Raw genomic sequence first — 25,735 nt, forward strand, 5'->3', positions numbered from 1 at the left:
ATGGATGGCCTCTCTTCTGGATCATTCCTGGCCATGGGAATTTCAGGTGAGTTTACAGCCAAAACTGATACCAGCTGAGACCATAATGCTCTTCTGATGTAAGAAAGCATGACTCACCTTGAAGGCACTGGGTTTACGCCTTATAAACAAGCTGGTTATCTCATAAATTGTTCACCGCTGGCCAGGGTGTGGAGGATTTGACCTATAGACTCAATACTCCCTTTGCAGTCTGCAATGGGGTACATCTGTGGCAAGTGGGAAGACCAGTCCTGCCTGCATATTATGCTCCAGGGGATCTGGGCTGCTGCTACTCATGACTGGAAATGGCCCTCCACTTGCAGAAATGCGCTCCAAAGGAACAGTACAAATGCCTAAAAGAACCAAGTAATAAACATGGTAACGCTATACTGTGTTCATAATAGACATCCTGATGCGAACAGGATAACTGTGTCTGCACCCAAAATACTGTGGGATAATTTACTTATTATGTAGAAATAGTTATTGATGTGTAGTCCCTAATGATGTAGAGGTAACAATCTTATTTCATTAAATTGATTTTTCAGAAAATGGCTAGACACAGAAGAGTACTGAAGACTTCTGGGTAACTAGTCAGCGCAGTGTTTGAAAGTTCCAGATCAGTGCCATACCTATGAGACCTATTTATAATCAACAAAGAAAACTTATTCAAATGTTCTCAATATTAGGAATCTTAAAAACTTGTCCTTAATCACCATTGTGATTCAGTTCTAGGTAACAGCTCAAAATCAATGCCACAACGTTGCACGGGGGCCTCCATCTTCTCCACATCGTCGTCCAACCGCCGAGGCACCCCTTACTCCTGTGTCAGCACGCGCAGCCCTGGATACAGTGGGCCTGTCTGTCTGACCCCACTCGATGCTTCCAGACCTGGTGCTGGCTTCAGGCAATTCTTGAACTTGGAGTTGATTCAGGTGCAAGGAGGTGGGACCCCGGCATCCATCTAATCCCAGGCAGCACCCAAAGGCAGAAGGAACTGACTCAGAGGTGGTGGCCCAACTTTGTCTTCTGTGTCTAAAAGAGAGTCAAGGCTGGGTCCAACAGTCATCGCCTTGTAGCGAGGGAAGGCAAAAGGGCAGGACTTACATGGGGTTGGTGTTGGCAATACTACACAAAAGCGGTAGGATGATGGTTTTAGAGTCAAAAGGTATATGCCTGGGAGGTGGTTTTAGAAATAATGTCCACAAATTCTTTGTTACTCTTTGCATTTACAGGTGGAGCTTGATTCTTTTCCCCTCAAGTGTGTGATGACATCAATGACTCACTTCTAATGAATAGAATACGGGGAAAGTGATGGGACGGCACGGCTGCATTAGGTGACAAAAGACTGTAACTCCATCTTGGGTTCTCTCTCTCACTCTCTCTTGAACCACTCACTCTGGGGGACGTCCTTTGCCACATTGGGAGGAAGTCCGAGGGGAAGCCCATGTGGCTAAGCCTGGGGGGTGGGTCTCCTACCAACAGGCGTGTGAGGGGCTTGGAAGCAGATCGCCCTCTAGCAGAGTATCAAGGCCGGCCCACACTTACGCAGACTCACGAGAAATTCTGAGCCAGAGCTATTCAATTAGGTTGCTCCCAGATTCCCGAGCCTCAGTAACTACATGAGATAATGAATGTTTATTATTTTATTATGCCAAATTTTAAGGTAATTTGTTATGCTGCCATAGATAACTGCTACGGTTTGTGAGACCGCTGGGCAGTGCTGACGCGACTGCCCAGCGGTCTGACCTCTGCGCCTCCTGAACCGTGAGTTCTTCAGCTGTGGCAGGTGGGCACGTGGCTGGTGCCTAGGAGCTGTAGTAGTTGCCAGGGTTACGTCTGACAACACATGTTGTAAACAGGGCTGTTCAGAACTCAGCTGCTGACCTAATTTTTGTGTTGTCCTTGCTATCATTATCGTTTATTAAATGAAAAAGAGCAAATGTTGGTTTTGCTACCAGCTGTGAGCAGATAAGCTTTGCCCCAATTAGTCTGCTGAGCAGTTTGGAGGCAAAAACCCTTCCTGGGAAAGGCCACTTCTCCCATCCTTTAAAACCCTTAGGAAGAGAAGACTTCTCTTAGTAAGACTTCTGTTGATGTAAGACTTCTCTTGATTTTCAAACTAGTGTTTTTCAAGTTGACCCTTGAAAAAACACTAGTTTGAAAATGCAATGGTCCACTTATGCATGGGTTTTTCACAAATAGACAGTCGGCCCTATATGTCCCTGGGACTCCCACCTAGGCAGGGGCCAGTGCCCCAACCCCCATGTCGTTCAAGGGCCAGCTACATATTAACAAAGCCAGTTGGCATTGAAATTAGTATTGACTTTAGTTTTGTTTTTATGATCTGTCTTAGTTAAGAGTGTTTAACTACTCGTGGACAACAGGAGACACAGGAGTCTGTACTGGGTTCCCTGTCCCTGCTGTGCCACCAGTTGTGTGACTCTTAGGCTTCAGTCTCTAAAACTCAAAGAGAAAGCGATGGGTCCGCTCAGGGCCTTTACAGCTGTGGTCCTGGGGCCCTGGGTTCCTCACAGGCACTCTGGGGACTTTTGAGCAGAGGAACCAACTCTGCAGGCCGCCACCTCCCGTTACCATGTTTGGCCTTGGTCTGTTGGATGTTTGGGGCCACTGACTAAGATTCATGGGACAAAAGGTTTCTGAAAGTAAGAGAAACCCAGAACAGCATGGACTACCTGGTTGCTGAGAAAGTTGGCGACAAGGCTGAGGGGTTGCCAGGCGTCCTCAGGAGCTCATCCTGGTCTTGTTTGCCGCCTGTCCCTCTGACCAGCCGTCTGCTGGCAGCCACACCCTTCTTCAAATATGTTAATAGTACTGGTCTAGGATCCAGTTACACCAGCAGTTCTTCCTGTTCCTGCCCTGGAAACTCGAGCATCTAAGGGGCTAATACCCGATTGTTCTCCGAGGTCGTTCTTGCCGTAACCTCATGATCCGGATCTGCCGGCTTCGTCTGCGGAGCTTCTTTTCCTGTGACGGGGCTGCTGTTGTCAGCCTGAGGGCCTGGATACAGGTCCCCATTCTGTCTGTCATCCTCTGGGTGACCGGCCCTCAGACCACTGGTCACTGGAGAGCAAGTACCGGAAACCCCTTTCCCTCCACTCCTTCCAGGGCTCATAGCAGTCCCTCTACAAACACTTATTTAAGAAAAACACCAATGAATGAATGAGCACATCATAATTTTCAAGTAAAATTGTCTATTGAATAATAAGTTCCAATTAAGAGACATGTTCTCTGCCTAGCGTTTAAAGGATGATAGAAGGAACAGGAAGTTAAGAGTAACTTAAGTTTCCTTTTCCTTGCCCACCCAATGGCAGAAATCCCCAAGTTAAGGTTAAATGGGGAGCTAAATCTCAAGAGTGTTGAACAGCACTTTCCAGAATGGAGAGGCCAAACGTGAAAACCTTAATTTTTCAAAGGGATAGAGAATGTTAGTACCCAAGTAAAAAAGTGTGAACCACGTGGTTCAAGGCTCAGGAAGAAAGCTGAAACAGTCCTTTCTCTCCCATCTGTTCGGGAAGGGAGCTTCCCCTCTCTAAGCCCCGCATGTGCTGCAGGTCTGTGAACCCCTCCTCCCGGGAAGAAGAAGCATTTCCAGAGACTTCCTCCTGCAAGGCCTGCAGGTGAAAGTCTGTCCTGTCTGGGTCCATGATCAACAAAGAAGAATTTCTGTAATGCTTTCAGGCAAATTTGTCTGGAGCACCAGGATTCAGAAGTCAGTTCCCGAGCAGCCGGGAGGCCCCCAAGCTTTGGGGAGACCCATGCACCGCCCTTGCTTTGCTGAGGTCATTTCTGGTGCTGTGGAAGCAGCTGGAAGTGCTGAAGGAGCACTGGGGCCACCTTAAGCTGCAAGGCCAGGACATGGGTTCCATCTCTCTCCACAACCAGTCCTCGGAGCTCTATGGGTGAGTGTTGCTGAGGTAGAAACTCATGTGAACCTGGGGTAGGGCCATTCCAGCCCCCTTGCTCTGAGGGTGAGATTTGGTTCATGAATCCTGGTGCGGCCTGCCCCACTGAGCCCAGAGGGAGCTGGGCAGTGTGTCTCTACAAGTAGAGTTTTACAGGGAAAGCGGCGCTCTGTGGATGGCAGGGACAGCTCTGGCAACGCGAGCAACACTGCATAGCCTTTATCCAGAGTTCTGTCCCTGGGAACTTGTGCTTCTAAAGTGTCCCTGCTGTGCTTGCTCTAAGGTTTGTAGCTCGTAAGTTCGAAGTGAGCACTGGGTGGGGAGATGCTGCTGCTGCAGATTCCTGCCCACTCTCTGCCCCATTAGACCCAAGCGCTGCTTCTCTGAGAGCTTCATGCACGGCAGCGAGAGATGTATATGGTACAGAGGTATAATTAGGTCTGCAGGGTAGGGGGATGTTTTCCCAACTGCAAGTCCTGGCTAAGACGACTTAGCTGGCAGGAAAGACAAATGGCTTTGGCCACGTGCCTGTCACCCAACAAGTACTCACAAAGCACCTACCCACCTCACAGGACCTTGCAAGCACAGGAAGGGTCACTTTGGTGGGGTAGTACGGATTGTGTATCTTATGAGTTATTAACAGTCAGCTTCCCTGGTTACTAGGCAAGGAGACTTGTCAGTATTTCAAAAAATAGAGACGGAAATTAAGTGTACCCGGTGGGAAAAGGCCTTGGAGTTTAAGACTGACTAAGGAAACAGCAGATGTGGTTAACTTACACGTTGATGTGAACGCCTATGATGGGTTGGGAGGTTTATATGTGATGACAGGAAACAGAACAGGAATGGAAATAATTGTCAGAGAATCTAATGAGAAAGAATGTGTGTTTGTTTGTAACTTCTGTCTCTCTTTTTTAATAGAACTGACATCCTGTACCACATGAAAGCTCTAGCCAGGAGGATGGGGAAAGAAGATGAATTTGAAGAACTTATAATATATACTCAGTCTATTCTTTCCCCCAGAGGCGCTTCAGAAATTAAAATAAAAACTCAACAGGTAAATAGGAGCTGTTTTGAATTTGGCTTGAAATTTTCCTTTATGCCATTAACAGGTATACCCAAGTAGTGTTTTTTTTCTATGAAGTGGAGCGTAAATTGAAGGTTAGTAAGTCATTGAACAGGCTTAGAGGGAACCAAGTATTTAAAAGTATACAGAGCTTTGCATAAGCTAATAACTACCACTTAATGTCTCAGAATTATTAATTTAAGTCTAGATTTTCATATTTTAATTTCCCCAAATTAAGGTGTACCACCACACAAAAAAAGATGATGATAGAAAATATAATCATGAGCATCTGAAACATAAAATCCCACACAAAGCATCCCCACCCCAATGCACACACATGGAAATGAAATATTTAAAGTAGGTCCTATGATTGCTTTTCTGAGAACAAGGCACCATTTACACTCAGCCCGTTTGGTGTGTGTTAGATGGTCTATGTGGAGAGGTTGTTTTCCCAAATGTCTGTCCACCCTGGTCCTGGGACATAGGCTCCGTGCAGGTGTGCTTATCATGGCAGGTGAGTGAGGCCTCTGGGTCCTTGGGTGTCAATGCCAAAGTGCGAGAGATGCACTGAGAAATCAGCGCCCCACCCCCATCACACACACACCAGTCCCAAGCAGTGTGGGCTCTGCAAGCGTAATGTGTAAAGTAAGGGCTCATGGTTCTTGGAACAGAGTTTTCTCTTGGCTTTGTATAGAGTTTTAAATCTTCTCATGAAATCCACTTTGGTGTTTAAATCAAGTTTCAGACCTGAGGGCTCCTCATATAATAACAGATCACAAAATTCATGGCCACATTTAGAGATGTCGAAACACATGAGGTCACCTCAGACACTGAGCACTTTGCAATTTAACAGAATTTGGCAAACTGGGTTGTGTCTTATTAGTCAGAATGTAGGCCAGGAAGAAAAGATGCTGGTCTGCAGAGAGCTGTATGTACCCCCGCAGAAGCACTTGGGAGCCCTGGACAGGGAGAGCAGGGAGGGGAGGACGGGCGGGGAGAGCAGCTGATGGCTAGGACCAGCCCAAGGCCCTTTGGCAGGAGTCTGACTGAGAAGCATCAAGTGTAAACTAAAAATGGAGACTGATTCTCAAACTGCTTATTCTAGCTTCAGAAACTTCTAGAAAATCTTGAAATTCATATGATCCAGGAGGCATTAAGAAAAGTTACCAGAGAGGTAACTCTGATCGCGTCAGAAAAGTCCAAGGAGCAGTGTACTCTGCCTACAGGTACACAAAATAACATTATCTCACAAAATTATCTCACAAAATAACATTTACTGCCCTGGCCAGGTGGCTGGGTTGCTTGGAGCATCGTCCCATACACCAAAAGTCTGGGGGTTGGATCCCCAGTCGGGGCACATGCCTAGGTTGATGGTTCAGTCTCAGTCAGGGTACGAACGAGAGACAGCTGATCAATGTTTCTCTCTCACATCAATGTTTCTGTCTCTTGTTAGGTCTCTCCCTTCCCCTCTCTCTAAAAATCAGTAAGCATAACCTTGGGTGAGGATTAAAAAACTAACATTTACTGTTTTTTCCTAATTACAAAAGCAATCCATGTATCTATATACAGGGTAAAAAAGCTCTATAATGCCCAGTAAAACTATACAAAAAAATTACTTTTTAACATCTTGACCCATAGAAAAGTACTATTAACACTTCAATATACTTTCTTTCACTTAAAGGGCTTTTTTAAATGCAAAACCTTTGTTGTATGTCAACTGTAACTGAAAAATAAATTTTAAATAAATACATAAATAGAAAACATTTGTTAACTTCAGTCTCAACTCTGCTTATTAACTCTAACTGAAATAAAGTTGAAATGGGAGAACACAAAGCTTTTCTTATTCTATATATATATATATATATATGTATATTGTACACATATATGACATATACATGGAGTGGGAAGGCAATCAAAATCATTTCCTTTTATCTGAGGTATAAAGTCAGGGTCACCTGGCTGGTGTGGCTCAGTGGACTCAATGTCACCTGCGAACTAAAAGGTCGTTGGTTGATTTCCCAGTCAGGGCACATGCATGGATTGCAGGTCAGATCCCCAGTTGGGGGCGTGTGAGAGGTAACCGATCAATGTTTCTCTCCCTCTCTTTCTCCCTCCCTTCCCCACTCTCTAAAAATAAGTAAATAAATGATTAAAGTCAGGGTCGCTTCATGGGCATATGACCAGTGCACTCACACAGGACTCAGGGCCACTTACAGTTTAATGTTCTTTGGGTGTCACCTTGAAATGCCTGGTTTTCACTTAAAATTTCTGTTTTGTAAGTGGAATCCAGTGAGTCAATGGAGCGTGCACCAAGGGCTCGGAGCCTTGGTTCACATAGAGTCCCACCTCCTGCTGCCTCCCCTCCTTGCCAGGCGGGGCTCTCAGCTGCCTGCTCCTCAGCTCTCTGTCACCCAGGACCCCCCTGAACTTCCCCTCACCATCCCCACTCAGCAGTCACTGCAGCTCTCCACACCAGTGGGGGCCCGAGCCTGGTGAGGGTTGGGGTGGGGTATGTGTACCTGGCAGTGTCTAAGGGATCCCAGGCTGATAGCGGCACAGTGTGTTGGATGGTGTCCAAGCCTGTTGTCCATCCCTGGGTACCTAAAATATCCCAGTGCAGAGGTTGTCATACCCATGGGGCTGCCCATCTACAGCAGGTTGGGGCAGTGTGCCTGTGGGAAGGGGCACGCCCGGCTCAGCTTCTCTGCCCCTGGCCAGGGAACACGACCTCAGCCTTGTCCCTGGGACCATATGCACTCATGCATCTGCTCACAGGGCAGGGCCCCTGGGAGCCCACAAGGGTCGACCTTGCCCCACAAGTGTTTCCGTGTCTGGGTGAGCAACCCTGAGAACAAAGAACACCGTGATAGATCTAGAGAGAGAAAGACTATGATAGGCAGGAAGACTCTATCTTTTAGTACTTATAATGGAATTTTTTCTGCTTTTTGAACAAGAAGATCTGCATGTTTGTTTTGCACGGGGCGCCACAGATGCCATAGCTAGTCCTGTCTGAACTGCAATGTCTATCCCTAACTCCTACTGCTTGTGTAGGAAAATCCACAACCTTTGCTCTACAAAGGAGTTATGTGACTAGCAAAATAAATGAGGTTTTCCTCTTGAGGCAACATCCACAGGTTGTAATGTTTACAAATAACCTCTGTCCTCACCTAAGCCACTGTCGTTTTATCAGGGCTTCGAGTAGCTGAATTCTGTAAACAGGGCTCTGGGAAAAGGCTGTGCAGTGAGAGAGCAAGCCACACCCCCTCCTCCCCAGGTGTCTCTGAAGGTCACCAACAAGCCGAGTGTGGTTGAGCTCCAATTACAGAACATTTAACAAGACACAAAGCCCTGTTGTTTGTGCTGAGTTTGCTGCATCCAGTCTGCTTCCTTGGAGAAAATCCACAAGCTCAAGGCAGGTGCAACCATCGGCACCTCAGGGGCTGTGGTTCTTAGGAGACTTGGGGAGGAAGCATCTCTGCTTCGCAGCTGTGCTGTGTGCCGCCCGGTGCGGGGTGCATCTCAGCTGTGTTTGGAAAGGGCCTTTAGTAGGGAGCTGGTGGGAGTCCGGTAGGGAGCTGGTGGGAGTCCGGCAGGGAGCAGGGGCAGAGTCGTTTTTAATGGTGGTAAGGTTGATATTACCAAATCTGACTTTGGTTACAGTGTACTGGCCAATTCTAAACTCTCATTCAGATTCTGTACTCATGGCACTTTTAAGACAAATGCCAATGTTGAGGGTGTTTTAGGTTTGGGTTTTGATCTGTTAGCATGACTTCACATGGAGGCCTGGGTCTCCTCCTGGACTGACTTCTCCCCATGCAAGCGACACAGTCTCCATTGCCTGCCAGGTGTGCTTTTATATATATGTTCTCAATTTAGTCTTCCTAAGACCTCTGTGGGTTGGACACCTATGAAGAAGGTGATAAAACCATGTCCTGCTCATCCCAGCAGCAAGAAGCAGCCATTGGGGATGGGGCTTCCAACAGGGGCCACTCCTTCCTGCAAGACCACTGTTTGTGGCCAAGATTAACTTGGGGTCGGGAGTTTCTCAGAGGGAGTTGGAAATGAAGAGACTGAAACCAGGGGACATCACAGGCTCCTGTCCTCCCCTTGGGGTCTCCTCTCACCTCTTGGCTGACTTTGGTGTCTCCATTTGTACCTTCAAGAAATGCACCCTGATGCTTCCCTCTGTGTCCTTCCTTCCTCTTCACCTTGTGTGGGAGCTTCATCTTTTGTGAGTAAGCTTTCAGTTTCTCAGTGAGCATCTGCAAATGTGGCGGCCACACCCAGTCTGCAGCTGGTTCCTGGAGGCTGAACCAGGGCTCCCCTGGGAACGCTCAGAAGCAGCTCCAGGCATCTCCGCTCAGCCTCAGGGTTCACCTGGGTGGGGAGAGGGGCCCCACTGAGGCAGAAAGGCTCTGCCCTTCTCCACCTTTGACATTTAGGGCATGGAAGTCATTTTTAATTGATGTTCTAAACTTCTCTGAGCAGTTACAAGGCCACCAGTCTCCAAAGTAGAGTACATATATGCCAGGAGTGTGGGAAGAAAATATTAGAACTTCTGAGTAGATGAAGTTCAAATGTAAGAAGTCACCTATGATACTCCACCCTGAAGTATCCTAATGTGACCGGGAAGGAGGCAGTCCACATGTAAATATGAAGAAATAATATTTACAGAGCTGATACTTCTGCTCCCGGTACATAATATGGCTTATTGTCAGCCATATTGTGAGGTGAAAAAAAAAATGACTCAGACCTGATAAGAAGTCAGACAAAGGAACTGAAAGGCAGAGGGAACTACTGGAAATGTGGATTGAGATTGATTCTCAGTGCTGGTGGCCCTGCCCCTAAGTACATCATGCTTTGCAATATTAGCCAGCGGTTGTATTGTAGGAAGTTACACGTCCATAAACCGTCATGTGTTGAAGGTGAGTGAATAAATATGTTTGTTTCACCTGAGGGGACCACAATCCAAATACTCAAGAGAGCACAGTCTAGGCCAGCGTGTCCCCAGGGCATGCCCTGGGGACACAAGTCCCTCAGCGTGTTCACCCAAGAGTTCTCCCAACCACCCTCCACTGACAGACTCACGGATTCTGAAGCTCTCTCTCCCTTTGGTGACATGAGCAGGCAAAGTGCCCACTAACCGCAGGCTCTGGCTCGTGTAGGTTTACCTAATGTCACCGATAATTGTTTGCTCCAAACCTGTTTTGCCACTTTCACTTGTTATTGTGTTTGAGTAATTTGATTCATATTCTGTAAACCAATGAACTCGGAGTACAAAAAGAAAGAGATCTCTTCTGTGAGAACTAAATTGAAATGGCGAAACTGCGGTACATCCATTCAATGGCATATTATTCGACGCTAAAAAGAAAGGAGTTGTCAAGCCACGAAAAGACGTGGAGGAAAGTTAAGTGCGTGTTAAGTGCTCTACAAAGGAGTTATGTGACTAGCAAAATAAATGAGGTTTTCCTCTTGAGGCAACATCTCTTGAGGCAACATCCACAGGTTGTAATGTTTACAAATAACCTCTGTCCTCACCTAAGCCACTGTCGTTTTATCAGGGCTTCGAGTAGCTGAATTCTGTAAACAGGGCTCTGGGAAAAGGCTGTGCAGTGAGAGAGCAAGCCACACCCCCAGTAATGGGGGACCTTGGACCTGGAAACTACTCTGTATGGGATGTCGCATGTCATCATACGTTTGTCAGACCCACAGTTTCTGAACCGTAATATGAACCATGGACTTTGGATGATAATAACACATCGGTGTAGTTCTTCATCTGGATCCGTTTGCCACGCTATGTGGGATGTTGATTTTGAGGGGAGCTGTGTGTTGGGGGTGGAGTGGGGGATGTATAGGAGCTCTCCGTACTGTCTGCTCAATTTTTCTATGAACCTAAAACTTTTCTTTAAAAATGATGCATTCGGATTGTTTTACAGTGTTTAAGTTTTTTCTCCATAAAAGGAAAGAAACAAACTAAATAAAAAAACACTAGAGATTGTAGACCATGCACAGATATTACAGTTTATAGAAGAATGAGGGCACAGAACCTCAGTGAGCGAGTATACAAAGAAAAGGCTAGGCTTTGTGTTAGAAGAATGGCAAATGTTTGTATGTTGGTGTATTTTTAAGTTAAATAAAATGTTTAAGATGGTGCATGTGATCTTCTAAGCACTCTCTGGCATAACAGATTTCTTGATTTGGACATTCAGCTCTTAGGCTTAATTGCTTTAAATAAGAGGATTTCTGCCATATTTTGCAGGGGTTGTGAGAAAAGGGTTTTGTTTGTTTTTTGCCAAAATAAGTTTGGGAAATTTGGATGAAGTCATGTTAAAAAGATTTCTTTACTCCAGACTTTCTTAGAGACTTTACTGTCCTACTGTGAATTATAAATCTCCAGGAGAGAGAAAGTACAAGGCATTCTTTAAATTTATTTGACCACTGAACCTTTCTTCCTCTCGGGAACATCTGTCATCAACTCAAGGAACTAGACTCTGGGGGAGCAGCTTGAGAAACACAGGAGTAAAAATACATGTGTGTGCTTGAAGCAGCGAGCTTTCCACCTGGCTGGGAAGACACCCTTGGCTGGCAGTGGTGTGCCTCTAAGTCTCAGTTCTGCCTCAGCTTAGGACCCAGGGGCCACTCAGGCACAGAGGCTGGTGGTTGTGTTAGAGAAGTGAAATACTGAAACACTAGCAAACGAAGACCCTGCTTTTCCTAGAGGGAGGAAGCTACGTGGGGGCGGGGAGATGTGTTCTGAGAGGGAGAAGCGGAAGTGGTTTGGCCACCAAGAAGTTCAAGTTTCCCCCGCAGTCAAGGACACGGGAACATGGGGTGCGGGGGTGGGCAGGGCGAGGGAGGGTAATAGGGGGGAATGGGGACAACTGTAACTGAACAATAAAAAAAAATTTTTAAAGGACATGGGAACAGAATGAGGGGGAAGACCAAAACCCTAACTTAGCTCCCGCTCCCTGTGCTGGCTCCCGCCTACTGCCACGCTTCTGTCAGAACCCACCCACCTTAAAGAAGCCACGGCCACACATACTGACCCCAACTGCCAACTCTACTAGGCCAGGAATTATTTCTCTTGGATGAATCCTACTCTCCTTGGCTTCCCCTGCGTGCACACAGATGCAGATGTACGTGTGAACTTGAACTCATGGGAAGTGTGCTCGGAAGTTTTCTGGGCAGGCAGGGAAAATACTTTCCCTTCAACTAAGCCCAGAGCTAAACCCCAAACAGGTTCTGTGGACATTTCATAGTGACAGTCCCCAAACAAGAAGTATGTGATGGATGTGGTCCCTCACTAGGCCTCTCTGAGCCAGACACCTGCCCCCGAAGTTTCCTGGGAAAAGTATTCAGTTCCTTGTCTGCAGTGTACATGAGCTCTGTCTTGTCAAAGCTTAGATTTATGAAAGCCTTAAACATCTGAAGAAGTGCAAACTTCTAGGTACATTAACTCCTCAATGTCGACTTGCCTTTACTGTCATGAAGGAAGAGCAAAATCAGATTTATTTGTTTATGGTCGAAAGTAGACAACTATAGAAGAAACAGGGAATCCCACTCTCAAAAAGAGGACCCCTACTTCCATAAATAACATAAGTGCAAATGCCAGGGGCTCCTGCTCTGTCGTATCCACCTTCTGGGAAGATTGTGCTAGATGCTTCCTCTTTTGTGCACTGAGTCTCCTGTCAGGAAAACGAAAGTGTGAATCAGAATTTCCTCTGAAATTAGAAAGGGGGAGGGCAGGAAGGGGCCCTGCATGTGCTCTCGATGACAGCCAGCACCCCCGACAGAACAGGGGGTGGCATGGGTCTGGGCTCCTGCCTCTGGCCCCATAGGTCTCTCTTTGTTTCCAGACACTGCAGGGGTCATGTACAGGGAGACGGGAGCTGCCTGCACAGCTAACATACACATGTGTGTTTGCTCTTCCACATGTAAGTTAAGGAATGTTGACATACTTCCATTGTTCTGGCATTGTCATATTACTTTTAAATTTGATTTTGTTTGTTTAACCTGGTTCAAAGCTCAAAATTATATTAAAAACACATATTTAGAAGTCTTGTTGCCACCTCTACCCTCTTTTGCCACCCACTATGTAACCACTTTGAATTCACTTTTAATATATCCTTTCAGGGCTTTTTTATGCATATACTAATTCATTCCTCATCCAAGACCCACTTACTGAGCACATACTATATTCTAGGCCTCTATATTTTTGGCACTATTTCAGGGATGCATCCTTACTATCATGGAACAAAAAATCCTTACTCTCATGGAGTTTATTATCTAGAGTGGGGTAGACAGACAATAAATAATAAACATAAGAAATAAGAAAATGATGGAGTAAGGATAATGGTGCCATGGAGATTAGAAGGGGGTACATGGCAATCTGAAACAGGGTGATCTGGATAGAGATTCACTGATAGAGTGACAATTTGAGTGAAGTTTGAAGAAAGTGAGGGAGTCAGCTTGGCAGGTATCTGGAGGAAGAGCACTGAAGACAGAACAGAGGCCCCGGTGAAGTCCCCAAGCAGAGCAAGCCTACCGTGTTTATGGAACAGCAAAGACCAGGTGTGGCTGGAGAGTGTGGTGGGCAGCAGGAGGGGAAGTCGAAGAGGACGGTGAAAGGGGGACACAGCCCGCAGGGCCTTGCAAGAACTTCAGTGTTTGCCCTGAATGTAACGTGATGGGGGCCAGTGCAAGGTTTTGAGTGACATGATCCGACACACTTTAATAGAATCTCTCTGGCTGCTGTTTTGAGAATGGACAATGAAGGAAGGAAGGGCGGAATAAGGGAGACACTGGCTGGGAGGCTATTGCAGTCATCCAAGCCAGGTGCTTCAAACAAGGTTGAGAGCAGTGAAAGTATTAAGTGGTCAGATTCCGGGTGCAATTTTGAAGTAGTCACTAATGGGTTGAGGGAGCAACTACTTCACACTCTTAATGGAAGACAGAGAAAAATCCCTGATAACTCCAAGACTTTTGGCCTAAGCTGTTGGGGAAATAGAATTGCCATCAGCTGAGATGGCTAGCTGGGGAGGAAAGATCAAGATTTTAATTAAGCACAAGTGAAGTTTGAAATGTTGTTTGGACATCCAAGGAGAGATGCCAAGTGGGTATGAAGTCTGAATTTGAGGACTGGCAGCATATGGATGTCAGGTAGCCGTGGGACTAGACGAGGTAGCCAAGGGAGTGCGTATCAGCAGGACGAGGTGGACTGAGGGCTGAGTCCTAGGGCACTTTCATGTCAAGAGCCAGGAGTGGGGAGTGGGAAAGGAAAACGAGTAAAAGGGACCTAGAAGGAGCAGACAGTGAGGCAGGGGAAGAGTAGAAGAGAGTGGTGTCCAGCGTCCGGTGACGCAAGTGTCTCAAGCACAAAGGAGGGGGATGTTGTGTGAAATGTTGCTGGTGCTCAAGTAAAACCTTAGGCGTGTTGCAGTCACCCAGTGGCATTACTGTCCTGTGGGGTTTATGACAAAATCGGTTTCATTGAATTGGTGTGGTCACTCCACTCCATTGGAAATTCAACCATTTTTTTAAAACCTCATTTAGCAAAATGTGCTCCATGTTTACATAGCAATGTTTCCCTCAAATTACATATTTAAGCTCTTCCAATATTCCCCATAATTTTATAACCACTTCAGTTCTGAATTTTGAGATAGAGAATTCACAAGCTTGGTTGGGGGCACATTTCTCTCAGCACGTGATGATTTGCTCGTATTTGCTTAAAGCTCCCAGTTACACCCAGATGTGATCCTGGGAGTTCTGCTGAAGGAGAAGTGGTTCCTTCTGGGTCCCTGCAGCTCAGAGGTCCTCAGCCACAGGCACACAGGTGTTTAGGGAGACGCTCAGAACAACATTTGAGCCAGAAAGGCTGTGTGGCTCTCCTTAAAAAGGAAGGAAGTTCTGACACGGGTTTGGTCATGATGAGCCTTGAAGACATTATGCTAAGTGAAATACGCCAGTCACAGAAGCACAAATGCTGCATGAGTCCTTCATAGGAGGTATTGAAGAGTAGTTGGATTCATAGACAGGAAGTCGAAAAGGGTTGTCAGCGGCGAGGGGGAGGAGGAACAGGCAGTTAGCATTCAGTAGGTACTAAGTTTCAGTTTTGCAAGATGAACTGACCTAGAGATTGATTGCACAAAAATGAGAATGTACTTAGTGTTGCTCAACCGTATGCTAAAAAATGGCTAAAATGGAAAATTTTACACTATGTAGATTTTACCACAATAAAAACTAAAGGTTTGTGACTCAGAACGTGCTCATCCCCTATCTATACCCCTCACCCCAACGTTAAAGACAGGGTCTCTAGGAAAGGAGTGTGGGTATGAGGAGCCAGGGCAAACCCATATCAGGCACCACAGAAACTCAGGGCACAGAGGAGACTGGTAGCCTGCGGGTGTCTTGGAATAGCAGGACTTCAGGGTGTTAGGTCCTCCCAAAGTCTGTGCCCGCTGGGCTTCTGGCCTCTCCTGGATCATCTGCAGTGACAGGGACTCACTCTTCCAAACCCTCCCCACCCTCACTCCAGGCAGCCCTTCCAGAGCTGCCGTTGGCCTCCCCACAGTCTCCAACACGGATTCTGGTTCTGCCCCTGGTTCCGCCCCCTCACAACAAGGCTTTATATATCTGAGGACAGGGCAGTCGGGGGAGATCAACTGGTGCCTTTGTGAACACATGTGAAGCTTCCATGAAATTACAACCAAGGGCCTGCTCTAGAGGGTCAAACCCAAGCAGGTGGTGGATGGCAAATCCTTACCCCTTCCTCCATAGGTTGTGGCCCAGGGCCAGGGCACGTGAACTGGGAAATGGAGCAGGTGCTGGACCACCCCCTCACCTGGGGCCCTGCGCCAGCTTTCTCTGCTTCCGACTGCCCCACCTTCACTGCCTTCATCACTCTACATGGGCACCCCCTGTGGCACCCCTTCATCCTGGTCAGTCTCCTCTAAACTCAAGGTCATCTGGCCAACAAAGAGTGCCCTTGACCTGGGTGTAGTGCTTGATTAACATCCACGTGTGGGGGGTTTGGGCAGCCTCACCAAGTCTGGCTCATGAAGCTCATCATCACCTGAAGCCCACACGTTGCCTTTAGGCACCCGGCCACTGCCATGTGATCAGCCTTGTTCTTGTTCGTTTTGAACTGCTTGAAATCTTTAAAAATCTGGATTTTTGTCATCCAGGATACTCCCTTTCCCAACCTGCTCTTGATATCCTCATTCAAGTCATTAGTAACAGTGCGTGACAGGACAGACCCCAAGCCCTGTGCTACCCACTCTGGGTCCCCTCCAGACTGCCCAGGTCCTTTGGGCACAGTCTTTCAGTGGCCAGGAGCCCACCCCACTGTACTGTTCTCCATTTGTCTAGGGACATCAGGAGAAACCTCAGATGTCCTCCCAAAGTCCAGTGGGCCTGGTAAGACCCTCAGATACACACAGACACACTCTCACTGATACACCTAGAGGGACACACCCAGACACTTATACGGATAGAGATATACACAGAGAGACACTGACACACACTCAGCCACACCCACAAATGCACACACACACTGATATAGATACACAGAGATGCACTCACAGACACTCAGGATCTAACCCTCACAGACACTCAGGATCTAACCTTTCACACACTGGCCTCCATTTCTCTCCAGAGACAAAATCTAAGCCTGCCTTGGAGGAGTGGACATTTCCCCTGTTCCTCATGGCCACCTCTTCGAAAGGGAACCAGATCTCTCTCGGAAAGGGAGAGAATGGGACTGCTTAGCGAGTGAAGAGTCTGACCATTCAGCCAGAGGAAGAGGGACACTTGCTGTATGCCCCATACTCCAGAGGGCCCGCTGGCCCTCCTCCAGCCCCACCTTTCCCCACAGAGTGAGAAACCACACAGCCCAGCAGTCAGGTACACTCAGACCCCAGGCTTTCCTTCCAGACCACATTCCTGGGCCCCTGGAATTCCCCAAGTCCAGGGCTACTTCCCCGGACCACTCCCCGCAGAGCTCACCGCCAGTGTATGCACGCGGTCCAGGCAGCTGCATGGGGGTGTGGACACCCTGGCTGCTGTCTGCGTCTGTGCATGCAAGGACCCTGCATGGCATGATGTGAGGCCAGAGTGGGGAAGAGATGTGGGCCACGCTTTAAACTCGGGGGTGGCTATCGCTCCCCAAGTCACCACATTTTAGCATAGAACTCAGAGTAGTCCAAGAATGGTAAATTCAAACCTGGCTTTGCAACTCATTTTGAAGATCTATTTTCCAAAGCAGGAGAATTCAACATTTTCCTTTTACTAATTGTTACTTTGATTTACAGCCTTTAAATAGTTAAAACGTTTAGAATGGCACGTGGACCTCCATTTGTACTCTCGTCTCTGGTCCTGCCATGTTAAGGGCAGGCATGAAAGGAAGGCTTGCAAAGTTCCAGCCGACGTTTTTCTGTGCAGGAGAAATGGAAGGGAGGCCTGTGAGCCAAGGCAACCTAGGCCATGAGCCCTGGCACGTGAGGCTGCCCCGCTGGAGCTGCTGTGAATGACGTCCCTCCCTCTTCAGATCACTATCAGGAAAGAGTACCTGGGGGCCCGCCTCCTTTCCCTGGGCTGTGACATGATGGCAAGAGAGCACAGCAGCTTCAAGAGCTACTCTGTGTGTCATGAGCACATGTTGGGGCACAGGAGGCAGAAGCTCTGTCAAAAGGAGCAGGTGTGTTCCCAGAGACCAGAACTGCAATGGGGAAGCTGTGGGCAGGGCAGCCAGGGAGCTACTCTGCAGAGGAAAGTAAAACAGAGGGTGGGAAGAGGTGTTCTCACGTAAGAACGGAGGGTGAGTGGCACGCTCAGTGGCTTTTCCTTGGGCTGGTATTCTCAGCCACAAAGGTGATGGCCCAGTAAGAGTGGGCTGTATGCTTTGGAGGTGTCTAGTGGGAAATACAAGAGCTGAGCGACAAAACAGCTGGCTCCAGGGGAAGATGCATAGCTGCCCTTCCTGCCCTGGAAAAACACAAGGCATCTCACGCTGTTCCTGGTCTAGCAGAGAAGCCAGAATCCCTGAGGAACCTCTGCCTTCAGGATGCACATCCTGGGCCTTGCGGATGAGACTTCTTTAAAATGAGGCCCCACTGGTGGGAATCCAACAGTCACTTCTTCTGCCCTAGATTGCACACTTTTTGAAATGGATTGCATCAGAGGTTCTGTGTAATTTTAGTGTCTACCTAAGAAAAGTGCAAAAGTCTGAGCAAATACAGCATTCAAATATCAAGTAAGGAGTCTTAGCTTTGTCCTCAGTTGGCTTAGCCCCAGAGCTGAGTCCTCCACTTCAGTGTGGGTACCTGGAGGTGGATGCTATCTTTTGAGGCCGGACTGGGCATCCTAGAGCTCAGTCCTGGCTTGAAGCGGAGTCCAGGGATCTAAATGAAGCTGGGTTGATGCAAATCAGAAGTGCCTGGACTGTGTTGCCCTGAACTGAGCCCTGGTCGGGAGAATGAATGTTTGAGCTGAGCTGTGCACCGCTCTCTTGTCTTCAGGAACTAGATCTTTTACAAAGAGGTCGGAGTCCACCCGAAGTCCATGCTGGTCAGGTAGGTCAGTTACCACTGAGCAGTTTCTCTTCTCCAAGTCTCAAATCCTCAGTCTCAGTGGCAGACACGGACCACCCCATGTTGTTTTCCCGCCGCCCTTCAGGAGTGGCCTGCCGGAGCCTCGCCAAGGAAGGTCCGCCACAGGACACCCCAGGGACTGTGCTTTCACTTTTTAAGCAATGAGGGCTTTCTCTGTTGTGTTTGGTTTGGGTTTTTTGTTATTCTTATTGATTTGTTTCTTTCTGCTTGTTATTAGTTTCTGGTTTTGGGGAGAAGGGGTTATTTCAATTCCTCGCCTCCAAAGTCCAATTCAAAGGAGAAGAGGTAGTTTGCTGAAATGTCAAGGGAAGGACAATTTGGAGATGGAGGCCAAGATCAAGTATTTTCTCCAAAAGAAAGGCACCTAATTAGTGTCTTTTCTAGGGCCATTCATTCAGCAACCATTTACTGAATACCTACTGTGTGCATGGCACTGCTGTGGGGCCCTTAAGCCAACCTAGATTCTTCCACCCACATTTGCCTAATGGGGTACTCACCTTCTCCACTAGGTTCAAGGCAAAAGTGCAAATTGTAGTGGCAGTCTGGAATTCCTGAACTATCTTCTGTTAAGAAAAGAATGATTTCCATTGCTAGGTGGCAGAGCTCAGCCATAATATGACCACGGAAATCACTGCTCTGAGAGCCCGCTTGTGGACTTGGAAGAGAAGAACCTGAATCTCGAAGAGCAAATCAGAAAAGAAGTGCAAGAAGAACATGAAGATTTAGTCAAAACTCTGTTTACGGAATGTTTACGCATGAAGGTAAGTGACCTGTTCGGATATCAGGGCAGGCCCGTGGGGAGCTGGAGCAACTACACGGTGGCCACACGCAGCAGGATCGGTGACAGAACAGGCTGTGGTGTCACAAGAATGCTCCAGCGCTTAGCTTCCTCTACAGAGCAGGAATCAGCAGCGGGCTATCATTATTTTACCAGGATAGTTCCAGGTAATGTAGAAATGTGCTGTTTTCCGCACTCTACTGCCAGGCAAGGGAAGGAAGGGGGCGCCTTCTTCTCCGGCGTCTGTTGAGCGTGACCATCTAAACAGCACAGGTCAGTGCCCCGGGCCAGGCAAGACCCCAGAGCAGGGAGTGACACGCACCTCCTGAAAGCTCACTAGGCAGATTCAGAATTTGGATCGGCTTTCAGAGATGTTTCCAATCAGCAAAACGCCCTCCAGTCTTTCCCTAAAATCAGGTGTCGGAGCTTTTGACCTGTCAGAGGAGGCCCACCTGGAGAAGCAGTATGGGGTACCCATGTGATTGTGCGCTGTGGACGCCTGTCATTCTGTTAGGGTGTCCGAGCAGCTGTAGATGGAGGCCCGAGCCTGAAATGGGCCATCACAGAGCCTGGGCCAGCTGTCCCACAAGTATGAATTTCGGTTCAAACACGCTGCCCTCCAGCCCACTGCCCACATCCTGACCCTGCACGTCCCCAGAGCCAGCCCTCACTGGGTCCTTACCTCCTTTCCCAGCCATGGATTTCTGGGCTGTCCCTGGGGTCTTATACTGAGAGGAGCTTTTACAATGCTCTGCCCTGGCTTGTTCATTCCAGATAGGATAGGAGATTCTCTTGCTTGTGAAGGGCCCACAAAGTACAGGTGCTTACAAATGTTAAAGGACCAGAAGCAAACTGTGCTGAGCCTGCTGCTGCAGGGGAGGGATGAGCAGTGAAGGCTGGACTCTGCTCCAGAGGTGTCCAGACTTTCGGTGTCTCTGGGCCACACCGGAAGAAGAGCTGTCTTGGGCCACACACTAAATACACAAACACTAATGAAAACTGATGAGCCAAAAAAAGGTTTTAAGTAAAACTTACAATTTTGTGTTGGGCCTTGTTCACAGCCATCCTGGGCCATATGCAGCCCATGAGCCTCGGTTTGGACACCCCTGTCCAGCCATATTTGGGGTGTGAAACTGCTGAAAATGTCTTAAGTTCTTTTTAGCGTCTGCCAGATTCCTAGACAAAAAGTGGATTCTTTACTTATCCCAGGCTAAACTAGTCCTAAAAGTCCCCTGCCCCCACCAAAGTAGGGTATCCCTGCTCTACCGCAGGGTCCCAGACAGTGGCAAAGCTTTTGCGGGGGCCAGCAGCTAGGCTCCCTACCGTGGCTCCCAGCAAGGCCCTCTCCTCCTGCCTTCCTCTCCAGGGAAGTAGTTCAAAGGTGAGAGGCCACCCCACTCTCACCCCTTACCCTCAAACACTGGGTCTCCAGTAGCACTTATCAATGATCAAGTCATTTTACTGTGAGTCAGTCGCCATAGGCGGTTCAGAACAGGCTGTTTCACAGTGAGATTGCTGCGGGGGCCTCCCTAGGAAGCCAGTCAGCCTGAGTCGTTCCTCTGCTTTATCACTTTTTAGTGGACTTCCCTGTTAGTGGTCACCCACAGTGTTTTATCAGGTCAGATTCTGCTGAGTCACCCAGGTGGCCAAAATCCCTCAGGCTAAATGCCTAAGTAACCATCTGAAGGGAAGGAGGGCTCAGTTTTCCACCTATGACCCACCCCCCGACTCTTCTACCACTCAGCCCGCCTTGGCCTCTGACAACCTAGGCCGGTCCTCACATGATGAAGCCCTGCATTGAAGTTGACCCTCGAGGGGCTGCTAATGAGGCATCAGATAATACCTGATGAAATAATTGTCCGGGAGGATAATTTTTTTAAGATTTTATTTATTTATTTACGACAGAGGGGAAGGGAGGGAGAGAGAGGGAGAGAACTATCAACGTGTTGTTGCCTCTCGTGAGCCCCTGGGGACCTGGCTTGCAACCCAGGCATGTGTCCTGACTGGGAGTCAAACCAGCGACCCCTTGGTTTGCAGTCCAGCACGCAACCCACTGAGCAACACCAGCAAGGGCTGGGTGGATGATTTTTTTTCATGTGAAATCATTCCCAAAAGTTGCATTTTAGAAGGCAAAATGACTTCCTCAGCTGTCCTTCCTGAACTTGAGTCTACGATTTGCAGAAGCTGAATGAGAATCAGCTTAATTTGATCCAGAAAGTGTGTGAGCTCATCAGCAAAGTGACAACAGAATGGACTGAGCATGTGGGGGCTCTGCCAGACCCGATGAAGGAATAAAAGAAAATGCAGCCAAAGTATGTGGTTTCGTTCCGCCATGGGATAGCAGCACTTCCTCCCAGGCTCTGACCCCACCGCTCGCTCCATTTGCATCCCAGTCTGGTCTGCCTGAGACAGCAATACATCAGGCATCTTAAAAGGGCACTGAGGCTCACTGCACAACTGTGTCATCTTCTGGAAGGCATGTGTCTGATGTTAGGGTCCATGCCCTTCCAAGAAAAGTGTTGGGGGCAGCCTTTTCTGAAAGAGAGCCTTCTTAGCGGGAGCAGCTGTGGGACATGGAGCAGGAGAACAGCAGCCTGGCCACCCTGGTGTGCAAAGTGTGGAGCCTGGGCTGCTAGAGGCTGGCTGTGCAGCAGGCTCACTTCTGGGCCAGCTGAGCAGGGCCAAGAAGGTGAGCAGTGGGGTGGGAGGCCTGGCCCTAGGGGCTGGACTGGGGTGGGGTGCTTGGCTGCAGCAGCTCTGGCCATCTTAAAGGATCTGACTGGAGAGAATTCTTCCAGGGAAAGGGCAATGTCAGAGGCTAGAGAGAAATAGGAAAAAGCCAGAAGCAAATTTTGGGAAAACAGATCAGACGGTTTACTGTGAGGAAAGGGAAAATATGGAGGAGAGACTACCAAAGGCTTGAGACAGCTTCTTTGAAATGCTTCAGATCTTTGAGTTTCAAACATGCTAATTTGAGGAAAATGAGGTAACACTATAATACTTGGAAAATCCAGTCTAAGGTACACTGAAACCGAGGCACGTATTAGTAGTGGTTTGGAAACTTTGACTTACTGTCTCTGAAAGTCTTTGCTCTGTCGCCCTGCTCTCGAGGGAAATGGTGGAGGCAGAGACCAGCAGTCAGGCAGTGCCCCTGGCACCACAAGTTTTGAAGAACAGCGGATGGTGAGGGGGTTTAGAAATGGCTCATGAAGCTGAAAATAGGGAAAGGATGTTTATTTTCTATTTTATTTGTTTGGGATGTTCACAGGAAGCTACACAAAGTAAAACAAAAAACAAAAAAAACCTGTTTGAGCATCAAGCTAATGGGAGAATAAGAAGCGGTTTTATTTGGTCAGCAGTTAGTGGCTCTGAGGCAGGCCCTGGCCAGGGTCCCAAAACCCGGGGATGCGTGAACAGCAGGGAAGCCAGGTATCTGGGCCCAGAAGCTCTTCCTCCCAGTCTCTGAGCGCACCCTGCAGAGCTGAGTGTGGCGACCAGAAGCAGTGGGCACTGGCCGTGGCGGTCACCAGAGCATCGCAGTGTGAAGCAAGCAGATGGCCCAGACCTTGGCTTCCCTTCACCCTCCTTTCCAGCCCAGGAACCAAGGGCGGTGGCCAAAAAGCTTTTGTTCTTATTCATATTAAGCTAAAATGGTGACATGTTACTCATACTTCAGATTATTTAAGATTATTCATGTGTGTGTCTCTCTGAGGATCTTTTCACCCTAAAAGCCCCCTGGGCCCTGGGTCTCTGCCTTGAACACAGTTCTTTCCTCTTCTGAGCACGCTTTCCATCCACAGCACCCTCTGCCCGTGGAGCACGGCCCAGCGGTCAGCGTTATGCCCCAAGCAGACCAACCCGGGTCCTTTCCTGATGGCCCACACGAAGTTTTCATTTTGGAAGTTACTGCTGCTCAGTAGAGGCTGGCCCCCAAATAAAGGTGTTTCCAGATCTAAGCTCTTAATAACTGTGCCAGTCCTCTGAGCGTGAAAGAAGCAGAGAGACCCTCCATTGAGAGAGAATGGTTAAGTTTAAACGATAGCCTGGGAAACCTGGGCGTATTTAAAATACGAAATAAAATTTGTTCTTTTTTGGATCCTAATTTTTCCATCATTGTGCACCAGGTGATTATGGTGTATAATTACATAAGCTGTAAAGTCTCTATACAAGTACAGTAAGTCCTCAAGGTCATTGATAGGTTCTGCAACTTTAAGCTAAAGGATGCATAACAAAACCAATTTTACCACAGGCTAATTGACACAAACAAAGGTTAGGTACCTACAGCATCTCATCAACATTACAATGAAACAATGTTGAACAAAACAATGCCATTCAAAGACCTGCTGTATTCATTGTTATCAGTAGTATTATAACTAAGGGTTGAGTGTATGGTACTTATGGTGCTGATTAGAAACATTTCAGAACAGAACTAGATTATTACTAGTGTTTTCCTTCTTTAACCACCTGGAATCTGGCTTCCCCAAAGCTAGTTTGGAAGTCAAAGCAGAGGCAAGAGTAGACCCTCCCTTCCCCCCTCGTCAGGCAGCTTGGATCAGCACCCCACCCCAGGTTAACCCTTCCCTGCTGGCTCACGATAGGTGCTCAGTGACAACACAGATGTAGTCTGAGATCCACGAGGCTCTGGTTCATAAAGTAAGCAACATACACATCATCACCAAATTTTGGTATTAATAGACCAGATTATCTGACCTGGCATCACTGGATAGTGGCATTATCACTTTATCACTTGTCTGGCTGTGATTGCTGTGTATTGATCTCGTTTCCTTTTCCCCCTGACTCTTGCCTTGGGGTTCACAGTAAATGCCTGGCTAGCCTACATCCTGCCGTCTTGCTGCTGGCTGGACTGTATTACCCTGAACTGAGGAAAACTCCACACAGTTCTGCCCCCGGGCCCTAAAGGAGGTCCCCCCAACCTCTAGTTCCCTGCCTTGTGCTAAGGAGAAAGACTGAGCCTTTCTCCTTTCCTTTGGCTTTTCCTGCCACAGGCTCAATTGCTGAAAGAATTAGCACACAAAGTGACCCAGGAATCTGCAGCCGGATTTACTGAAAACCTCCAGCACAGAGAAGCTCTTGGAAGACGCAGAGCAGAAAGAACAGCAGCCGCATCTCCCTGTGCCGGTTCCAGGGGGAGACACCCCAGAGAGAGCTCAGGCAGGTGACTCCAGCGAGAGGGAGCAGGCCTGGAAGCAACAGCGTGTGACCACAGGGACCCTTTCATTCATTCTTCCCGTCTTTTCCATGCCCTACACATCCCCACGGCAGTGTTTCTTCACCTTTGTCACTTCTGGGCCCACCAGGAAAATGGAAATATTTATATCCACACTGGCTTATTGTTCAGCTGCTAATTGTAAGAACAAAGGCTTCAAGGCCCAGCATTTCAGCATCCTTGTACCCAACTTGGAAAGTGTATTTTCACCTGGCTTTAATCTTTAAAGCAGGAATCCTTCAGAAAGTTCTGACAAGTAATCTGGAAAAGGAATAAGTACTATGGAAACTAGTATAGGACTTTATTCACGGTGTTTCTGGAACCGCAGCGACAGAAAAGGAGGCAACAGTGATTCCCAGACACAACGTTTTTTTGGTACATACACCCCACAGCAACAGAGAAAAAAGAGGAAACCATGTAACATGCTGTAGGTGTGGATTGATGCAAGTTCCAACAGAGGAGCCCGCAGACTGTAACTCAGTGTGAAAGGGAAAAGCAGCAGCCTTTTCCAGAGTAGGCGCTTCACAGGTACTCACTGACTAAATGAGTCGACTAATTCACCGGAGATACTAGAAAAGTGAAATTGGAAAGTTAAGTGATCGAATAAGCCCTGGCTGGTGGGGCTCAGTTGCTTGGAGTGTCATCCCTTAACCAAAAGGCCGCTGGTTTGATTCCCGATCAGGGCATGTACTCAGGGTGGGTTTGGTCCCTGGTCCAGGTGTGTACAGGAGGCAACGAATGGATGCTTCTGTCTTGCATCAATGTCTCTCTCTCTCCCTTCCTCTCTCTCTAAAAGTAATGGAAAAGAAAAAAGATGTCCTTGGGTGAGGATAAAAATAAATAAATAAATTATTGGACAAGTGTTTCAAGTGCTCAAAGAGAAGATCAGTAAGGAAGATTCTACAAAAATAAATAACAAAGAATAAAAATTGAATTGAGGCAACACTCGAGAAAATATTTTTGTAGAGATGGAGAGAAAATGAGTAGCTCTTAAAGAAAACAAGAATCACATTTATTTCACGAAAAGTAAACGAAAATATGACTGAATCCATAAGAAGAGTTTGGTGTCACATATGTATACATATCCTTCAAATTGTGTTTTTCTAAAAGCCACAACAA

General features: G+C 47.7%; 1 protein-coding gene across 1 annotated transcript; it reads left to right on the top strand.

Annotated features, from left to right (window-relative positions):
- Positions 1 to 23,309, top strand: LOC119000353 (coiled-coil domain-containing protein 162-like). Its single transcript, XM_037065310.1, is given in 15 exon segments — positions 1 to 46; positions 2,943 to 3,073; positions 3,718 to 3,938; positions 4,860 to 4,995; positions 6,110 to 6,230; positions 15,781 to 15,941; positions 17,549 to 17,698; positions 18,519 to 18,572; positions 19,206 to 19,260; positions 19,263 to 19,372; positions 21,571 to 21,652; positions 21,655 to 21,701; positions 21,945 to 22,050; positions 22,053 to 22,078; positions 23,190 to 23,309. Coding segments are annotated over 15 exon segments (1,566 nt in total).
- Positions 23,310 to 25,735: the final 2,426 nt, after the last annotated feature.

Source organism: Sturnira hondurensis, unplaced genomic scaffold, assembly GCF_014824575.4.
Source record: "Sturnira hondurensis isolate 20B ecotype Veracruz unplaced genomic scaffold, ASM1482457v3 Scaffold0015596, whole genome shotgun sequence".
Lineage (NCBI taxonomy): Eukaryota > Metazoa > Chordata > Mammalia > Chiroptera > Phyllostomidae > Sturnira > Sturnira hondurensis.